This window comes from Heliangelus exortis, chromosome 3, assembly GCF_036169615.1.
Source record: "Heliangelus exortis chromosome 3, bHelExo1.hap1, whole genome shotgun sequence".
Lineage (NCBI taxonomy): Eukaryota > Metazoa > Chordata > Aves > Apodiformes > Trochilidae > Heliangelus > Heliangelus exortis.
The window spans coordinates 111,364,620-111,373,749 of record NC_092424.1 but is presented as its reverse complement, the minus strand read 5'-3'; the positions used below and the strand labels follow the sequence as shown (position 1 = coordinate 111,373,749).

Here is a 9,130-nt window from a genome sequence, read left to right as displayed (position 1 = left end):
TCCCGTAGCACCCAGAGCCATCCCCGCACCCATCCCTAGCCCCCAGACCCATTCCTAGGCATGGAATAATAATAATAATAATAATAATAATAATAATAATAATAATAATAATAATAATAATAATATATATATTATATATATATATATATATAAAAGTTTTTTGTGTCCATTTGCCCCCGTATTTTGGTTTTGGTTTGTTGGTTGGGGTTTTTTTTTTTCCCATTTTAAATCCATTTCTAAATTTTTGTTGGGGTTTTGGGTTTTTTTGCGTTCAATTTTCAGCACAGTCCCGCAAAGAAATGTTTAAATCGCCCTCCCCTCCCTCTCTTCCCTCTTCCTAATGTGTGGATTTTTGTTGTGGTTGTTGTTCACTGCCACTGGCGGGTGAATCTTCCAACACCCGGAGCTTAAACTCTTTAAAAACAGCCGCGGAATTAAACTTAGATGCGGAAAAAAAGAAAAACCAACCAGCAAACCCGGCATCGTATTGATTTATTTCTTTTTCGGGAGCTAGGAGGGGGGGGAAGGGCTGGAAAAAAAGAGTGGAAAGGCCGAGGTTTGGTTACAAATTTCGTTAAAAGCTTCGCTTTGAGCAGGGGAAAAAAATAAAATCTGCGAGTGAAGAGTTGAGATTTTTTTTTTTTTTTCCTTCTGGCTCCGCTCTGCTGTGTCCTATCCTCTTTTTGCTCTTTTTCTTTTTTTTTTTTTTTTTCTTTTTTTTTTTTTCGGGATCAAAAGGGTCCGAAATCCATCCTCACCCTAACCCCAGACTCGTTTGCACAAGGCTGGGGGTTCGGCATTGATTTTTGGGGTGTGCATCAATATTTCCCCACACACAACTCCCCAAAAGAGGCAGGATCGGGCCACAGAAACGCAAATCTGACCGCGGGATTATATATATATATATATGTTTTATTTATTTATTTATTTATTTAATGCTTTTTTTTCCTGGAAAAGGCAAAACCAAAGCAGGTCCCCTGCTCGCGGTAGAGCTGCTCGGGTAGTTTCAATCTGTTTATTAAATCGATTTAATTCGATTTTTGCTCGTCTGTCTTGGTTTTGGTTTTTTGTCGTTTTAATTTTTTTTCTTTTTTCTTTTTTTTCAGAAGAAAAGGCTGAGATCCAGCAGAAATTCAACGAAACTTCAGCTGCTTCTGTGGAGAAAATCACCAGGGATTCTTGTGAGGCGTGGAGGGGGGGACTCATGTCCGAAGCTCAGCACATCTGGATCCACAGCTGCTTTGGGAAGGATTAAAAAAAACAGACATCGATATATTTAATTTTCTTTTATTTCTCTGCTTGCCGAGAGCCCTGTGCTCATAAGCCTATTTGTTATTATTATTATTATTATTATTATTATTATTATTATTATTATTCTATAACACAGCGTGATAAAAATCGTTACATAGGTGACACTATGTACTTCGGTGTGGGAGAATATCCATCTTATCTGTAAGACACGTATCTAAAATGCATTAATAGCCAATCCTTACGTCAGAATGCATTTATAACTCCATACTTATTATTACAGATACGTTTTCCCCCGTGGGATTAAAGTAGAAATATCTGCCACGCACAGGGGGGGCACCAGTGATGATATTTCCTCTATTTTATTTATTTATTTTATTTATTCATATTATTTTATTTCACCTTCCCGGCTACATTTGGTTGGGGTTTGTTTGTTTGTTTGTTTCTCACGGATTTTTAGCCTCTGCCCGTGCCCAATCCCATCTTCCCCTTTTGGGGGGGTTTGCCCCTTCCCCACATCCCCTCGGAGTAAGATGGGGGGGGGGATCTCGAGTCCCCCGGGACCCTCTTTCTGCCCCGGGTACCCCCCCACAGCTCCCTTCACCTTCCACCCCCCCTTTAGAAAATCCCTCTCCTCCCACCTATTTTTTTTTTCCCTATTTCCTCCGCCTCTTTTATATGAAGATTTTTAGTTTCCCCTGAGATTTTTTTTTCCCGAGCCCCCCAAAACCCGCTGCCATCCCCCCTCACCCTTCCAGCTGGATCGAACCCTCAATTTTTTCCAAGGGAAAAATAGGGAATACTAAAAGGTGTCAGCGTTATTCCCGGGCCTGCGGGACTGCTCCTCGGATTTCAGAGACCGGAGTTAAATGTTCCCATGGTGGAAAAAAAAGAAAAAAAAGTCTTTTCGGGGGAAAGACCCCTCCCTATGAGCTGGGTGCCCGGTGGGACCCCATTTTTCAGGGGGGTGCTGGGTGCTGCACTTCACCATTAACCTTTAAACCCGGCGGCATTTGCGGAGCACGGGGAGGCGAGGGAGGAGGAGAGGACAGGGGGGGGGGGGGTGTGTTTAATTTGGGGAGAGGTGTTCGTTTTGGGGAGGGGGGCACCCCCAAACAGGCTGGGATTGAAGGGGAGAGCGGCTGCGACCTCTTCACTCTGCTTGGACTATGAAGGGCTTGGGGAGGGGTGCTTAAATTAAGCTTAAACGTAGCCCCCCCCCCCCGTGAAATGCCCTAAAAGGGAGCTGCTTCCAATGGGACTGGGGAGGGGTTTCACATCCCACCCACCCCCAATAAATCCCTCATATTATTTGGGTGTCCCCGCCGGCTGTGTGTGGGGTGCTGGACTTTGCCTGCAGCGTGGGGCCGACCTCGTGGAGATGCCCCTAGGAGGTGGCAGTTGTTTAATTTTATTATTTTATCCTTTTTTTTTTTCCTTTCTTTCTTTCTTCTTTGCATAGCAATGAGACCTGGCGCCCGGCTGATGGTGCAACAGATACCAGCCAACCCCCCCCTATCCCCTAACCCCCACCACCTCCCACCCCTTTTTTCCTCCCATCACCGCCCACTTCCACGTGATGTGGGTAAACCAGTCAGCGAGTGGAACTGGGGAGCCTGGACATACTGGGGAGCCAAGTTTGGAAGGGGGTAGGGGCTCAAACAGACCCCCGCTGCCCCTGATCTTCCCCCTTCTACGAAGCCGGAGCAGGCAGGAGCCAGGCAGCTCTGAGCCCTCTGCCTTCCCCACAGAGAGGGGGTCTCATCGCCCCCTCCTTCCCCTTTCCCCCTCCTCCATTCCCCAGCACCGAAGGTGGGTAGCGCTTCTCTGTCCCCTCTCTCCTGTCCCCCCACCCCGCTGGCACTCCGGGACCCCAGCGAGCTCCTTCCTACTGGGCTGCCCTCAAAGTTTCCTCCTATTGTCTCCACCGGCTTGAAAACGGACTTGATTTTGCTTTTTTTTTTTTTTTTTTTTCTGGGGCTGGGTTCTTTTTTTAAAAAATATTTTATTATTATTATTACTATTATTATTACTATTATTATTTTTACTATTAAGGCAGGAAGGTAATTCACTCCTTTTTTTCTCTCCTGTGGGTTTCTTTTTTTTTTTTTTTTTTTTTTTTTTTAAGAATCTTGTAGAAAGGTTCCATCCACCCCAGGCCGTTCACACGGACTCTGTTCCCTATCCCCCGAATTTTTTTTTATTTTTTTTTTTTTGGGAACACACACACACCTCCCTCAAACCCCTTTTTTCCCGGCTCGTTTCCATTCTTACCCCTTCCCGACGCTGCCTCTGGCTTCTCCCCCTTCTCTCCGGGCTGCCTGCCGGTCTCTCCTGCTGCCCTCCCGGGTATCAGGTCCTTATCTCCTGGTTATCTCTTCTGCTTCTAAATTCAGCCCAGCGGAGGGGGTTCGGCCTGGGGAATCTGCTCGTTAAATCTAAATCAGTCCCAAGAGTTATTTCTCCGGACATAATTCCCCCCCCCTCTTATCAAATCCAGCCTTTTTCCAGGGGTGAGGTGGTTTTCTAGGATCCCTCCATGATCTGCAGAGACAAAAAAGCACCTCGGATGGTTTCACACACCCCCCCCCCCAGACCTTCCTTGGGAAAGTTATTTCATCTTCACCCCCCTCCTGACATTTTTTGGGTCTCACCATTACAAGCCACACGCCAGGCCCCCGTGGCAGCTCGTGCCATGACCCAAAACCAGCCCTTCCACCCCCAAAACTCTCACACCACGAAAGAACCCACGGAGAAAAGCACCCACTATACCCACCCGCCCCTCGGGGCACTGGCACATGCCACTCCACCAGACCCACGGCATCCCTGGTCCCCAGTGGGTCAACCCACTCTGCTTCCAGCTTCACCCGCGGAGAAAAATCGAGGGGGATGGGGGAGAAAAAAAAACACGCAGGAAAGGAGAGTTCTGTGGGTGCTACCAGGGGTCTGCTCCACGTCAGTGGGGCTGGGCATCACTGATGGGGGGTGCAGTGGTTAATCCCCCCCCTCCCCGTTTAAAAACCCCTTTTTTCACGCGTGGCCAGGCTTGGGAGGGGGTGGATACACGGGGAGGGGGGGTGGGTGTCCAGCCAGCCTTCCTCCTCGCCTTTCCTCACCATCTGCCTAATTCAATCGTCCCCCCCCCCCTCCTGTTTCCCCCCCCTCGCCACCCACATCAAACACCGGCCTCGGGGGCTATTAACAACTTAAAGCACCCATCCTACCTGCCGGACAAAGGTGGGGAGTTTTGTGGTTTTCTTTCTATTTTTTTTTCCCCTTTTATTTTTGCTTTTTTGTTGTTTTGTTGGTTTTTTGGGGTTTGGGTTGTTTTTTTTTTTTCTCTCCAGGCCTTAGCACTGAGCATCGCTGTCTCTCACCTTCCCTGCTGTTAAACCCCCAGCCCCCGGCCCCTGCTTTTTTTCACCCCCCTTGAACTACTCTAACCTCCTTATCTCCTCCACCCCGAGGTGGGCTCCCGGCCCGACCACATCCCCCTAAATCCCCCCCCCTCACCCCTTTCCCTTGCCTCTCCGAAGGTGTTGTTGGACGGGGCGGGGGGAGGTTGGTTGGAGCAAGACTGGGAGGAGACTGAGCGAGGAGGGTTTTAAGCAGCCCAGCCCCACCGTGAAGGGGTGGGGGGTAGGGGGTGTGGGTGGGTGGGTGGGTTGGTGGTGGGGGGGGCGGGAGGTGATGGATGTACTCCAGTGGGAGAAGCTAAATCCAAGCGGGAGCTAAATCTTCCCCTCCTGGAGAGACCCCGTGGACTTCTTGCTTGGGGTCTCTTCGAGAGGTGGCCGGACCTGCTGAAGGTGGTGGGGAAGGTGGGTGGTGGGGAGGAGCTGGGGAGGAGGTGGGGGGGAGGTGGGAGGTGGGGGAGAGGTTTGGAGGTAAATCGCATCGCTGGTGGTGTTTTGGTTTTGGCTGGAAGGCTGTGCCCACTCGAGACTTGCTTCGGCCACCACCACCGCTCGTCGCAAGGGGAAAAGTGGAGCCTGAGGTTTTCTCCGTCGCTCTGGATTGTGGCCGGGGACCCGGCTGGGGTTTGGGGGGTGCTGGCACGAGATGTACCAAAGTTTAGCCATGGCAGCTAACCCTGGCCCACCGACCTACGAAGGGGCAGGTGGCTTCATGCACAGCACGGCCGCGGCCTCCCCTGTCTACGTGCCCACCACCAGGGTCACCTCCATGCTCCCCAGCCTTCCTTACCTCCAGAGCAGCGGCTCTTCCCAGCAAGGCAGCCCCGTCTCCAGCCACTCCATCTGGACTCAACCTGGAGCCGAAACCGCCGCTTACAACCCGGGATCTTCTCACCCTCCGGTATCACCTCGCTTCTCCTTCTCCACCAGCACCCCCATCCCTGCTACCTCTTCCCGGGAAGCCGCGGTGGCTTACAGCAGCTCCTTGAACCTTTCTGCTAACGGGAGGGAGCAGTACAGCAGGGGGTTCGGCAGCTCCTATTCCAGCCCTTACCCGGCTTATATGAGTCCTGAAATGGCCACCACTTGGACTTCTTCACCTTTTGACAGCCCCATGCTGCACAACCTGCAGAGCCGAGGGACCCCCGCAGCCGCCCGCCACGCCAACATAGGTGAGCACAGCCAGGGCTGGGATGGGAGAGGGAGGGTTTGGGGTTTGTTTTTTTTCACCCTAACGACCCCCTAAATTTTTGCTTAGGGTAGGGAGAAATTTAGGATGGCACCACCAAAGCTACGGAGGGGTCCGGAGCTGTTAGGGATGCAACCCCCTTAATTTTTCTCCATTTAAAAAAAAACCCCACAGTTTCAAAATATCCTCAAGACCCACGGTGTTGAAAAAAATATATATATAATTTAGGGAAGGCCTGGAGAGGCAAGGAAAGGATGTGTTGAGCTCCCATGGAAGTGCCCGCTGGGGATTTGGGGGCTGCGGTGAGGATGACGGCGGCTCGCAGGACCACGATGCTCTGTGGGTTTGCAGGCAGCCCCTTTCCGGCTTGGTTTAGGTGTAAAATGTGGAAATTGTGTGGAAAATGAGGAAATTGAAGTTTGACCTGTGAATCCCAGATCTTCCTTTTGGGCTGTTCCGTGTTATGTCCGTTTTTTTAATTTTTGGAGAAGTTGGTTAGGCGAGAAAAAGAGAAAGAGAAGGGAAATTTGGCCACCGGTGGGGTGGAGAAGGAAGGAGAAAAAGAAACACATTTTTATTTATTAATAAAGGGACTCACAGGCACATCTGAACGATCCAGCCTTGTATCTATGGGTCTCGCTGCCTCGAAAAAAATCCCAGCCCTGATTTCTTGTGCCGATCCTAATCTCGGAGCTCCTGATTTCATTAAGTATCCTTGGGTCCTACGACCAGAAATCGGCCCAAATAACTTAAAATATCACATCATTATTATTATTATTAATTTTATATGTCAGAAGAGGGAGAAAGGAGGAGAGAAATGCTGGGCACCTTTTTACATCGTGGTTTCATAAACCCTTTTTCCCTCCTCGCCTTCTCTCCAGTAAGGTATTTTTGACGGCTTCGAGGTCGGGGTTAACCAAGAAATTAACTCAAATTTGTCTGCAGATGAGTTTTAGGATTGCTTCCTTTACCCTGAATTTTGGAGGGTAATTTTCCCACCAGGTCTAGCAAGTTTTGCTTGGTCTTTAGTATTATTTTAAGACATTAAAGAAAGGAAAGTTGGGCATTGGTGAAGACTTTGTCCTGCCAAAGATCTTTTTGCTTTTCTTCGGGCGTTAAAAGGCGGAGAACGGATTACCTCTAAGGATTAAATTTTGGCCAACTAGGAGATGGTTTTGGGAAGCCACGAGATGGTCGAAAGTCTAGGGGAAAAAGCAAGATGAGGGGAATAATCAAATAATAATTGAATGTAATCCTCAGAGACACATGCGCAGTGGTATTTGACTGCTCTGCGATCACTTCCTTGGCTGAAAAGAAAAAAAAAATCACCTTTTTTTGCAGTCTTCTCCAAAGGGTTCTTAGTCATAAAATTAATTAACTTAAGCCGCAAATAATGCAAACGAAGAGCTGCAGTTGCAGAAATATCAGGCAGATTTTTAAAGGTGAGAACAGAGATTTTTTTGGGAGGTTTCAAGCCGTGCGTTTAGCAGCAGTTTACATTGCAAGTCTCGCAGCCCTGAATTTTGGTGGCAAAAAATGCTTTTTAATCAGGTCTTTTGAAATAAATGTGTCGAGTCAATCCAGAAAATTAGAAATTAGTAATGAAGGAGGAAGGAGCTGGAACCTCTTCACATGGCCAGGTCCTGATTCGGGTGCCTGATTCACGGTGTTGCCTCCCACACTGTTGAAACCGGAGGATTTATTAGCGGGGTTTTAATTACTCCTGTGCTTTGAGTGTGGAAAGAGCATTTGCTTTTAAAGGAAAAAAAATCGGGTTATGGTGAAAAAAAAATTACAACGTCTGAAAAAAAACTGCGTGATAACTGGCAGGTTTTAAATTCAGGATTCAGGTGGTTTCGGGGATTTTTTTTGGAAGGCAAGCGCCCTTGGAAAGCAATTTAAGGTGCAGTCCTGCCCCTTTCCGTCTTCTCCCGGAGTCGGGATGCGGCTGCTGCCGGGTCCCTTCCCGATGTTTTGTACGGGCTGTGGGTATGGAACGGGTTGTGGGAAGCACATCCAGCCTGGATGGTCATTTATTAGCAGGAAGAAGGTGAGGTTTTTAATAAGAAAAAGTGAAAATCCCCTGAGGGCTGAAAACCTGAAGGCACTGAAAGATTTAATGTTCGGTGGGGAGGGGACCCATCACAGACCGATTTTAATAATACACTGAGCAAGTCTTGGCACAGAGGAGCCCAGACCCCTTCCTTTGCCTTTCCTTAGGACTAGAATTATTTTTATTCTCTGCACAATGAGGAATCCCAAGGTGGAAACGCAAAGCTTTGAGCAAGGATGATTAAATCGAGGGATTTTTCTTTTGCAGCGCTCTTATTTTCCTCCAGGGATTTTGCTTCCTGGGGAACAGACACCTTCGGATAGCGCTAATTGTAGAGCACCTTGGGGTCATTAGAATATTAATTATTCTCATTTTCTTAACCATGAAGACCAAGTCCATGCAGGTGTAGCTGGATACGAAAACAGAGTTACACAGGTCTATGCAGTGGCATTTTTTTTCCCCTTCTGTAAAGTCGGGGGAAAATGTTTAGTGAAATCTATGCAAAGGTGATCGAAAATGGAAAATTCCTCATATTTTTTTTTCTTTTTCTAATAAGAGGAATTTTGGCTTGGGTTAAAATATGCCGGTGCAGCTCTGTGGTATGAAGCCCTGGGTGCGTAAATCACATCAGCCCACTCAAAAAACTTTTCCCTTCTGTGAGCTCCAAATGCCAAATTTGGGCTTCTCAGGGCAAGGCTGGCGAAAGATTTCATCACTCTGAAGAGCACGATCAGACCCTGCGAGGTCGAGGCAGTGAACTTGCTCCAGGCATTGCCTGGGATGGGCTTTACGATGGATTCCCGACTTAATGAGGCATGAAAAGGACCCGTTGCACACTCTCCTTAGTTCCCTGCCAGAGCAAAAAAAAAAAAAAAAAAACCAAAAAACAAACCAAAACCAGCTTGAAATCTGTTCCAAAATCAGTAGGAATGGGCAGTTTGCCTCTTTCCCTTTTTCCAGGCAGAGGGGAGCGGGGATCGAGAGCAGAACGGGAGCCCGTCCGCATCCAGCTCGCTCCTTCCTGGATAGGGATGGAAACCCAGATCCTGGTTTGCGATCCCCACCTCCCGTAATTTTGCTTTGGAAAAAAACAAAAAACCAAAAAAAACCCAAACCAAAACCATTTTAGTTTTGCTTTTGCTGTGGCACCCAGGAGGTTGATGTGGTTGGGATTAAACCGTGGCGAAGGGCTGGGGGTGTTTCAGGTGGGTGCTTCAGGTTTGG

At 48.3% G+C, this 9,130-nt stretch overlaps 1 protein-coding gene across 4 annotated transcripts in view; it reads left to right on the top strand.

Annotated features, from left to right (window-relative positions):
• The first annotated feature begins 2,842 nt into the window (after positions 1-2,842).
• The window catches only part of GATA4 (GATA binding protein 4), a 33,641-nt gene continuing 27,353 nt past the window's right edge, over positions 2,843-9,130 (top strand). For 2 of the 4 annotated variants that reach the window (XM_071742190.1, XM_071742188.1), the window contains exons 1-2: positions 2,843-3,060; positions 5,177-5,836. In XM_071742190.1, the coding sequence (XP_071598291.1) occupies positions 5,311-5,836 (526 nt within the window). In that variant the 5' untranslated portion in view covers positions 2,843-3,060; positions 5,177-5,310. Of the gene's footprint in view, positions 3,061-4,935; positions 5,070-5,101; positions 5,837-9,130 lie in introns of those variants that run through there. The other 2 variants (XM_071742189.1, XM_071742187.1) reach the window with 2 other exon arrangements.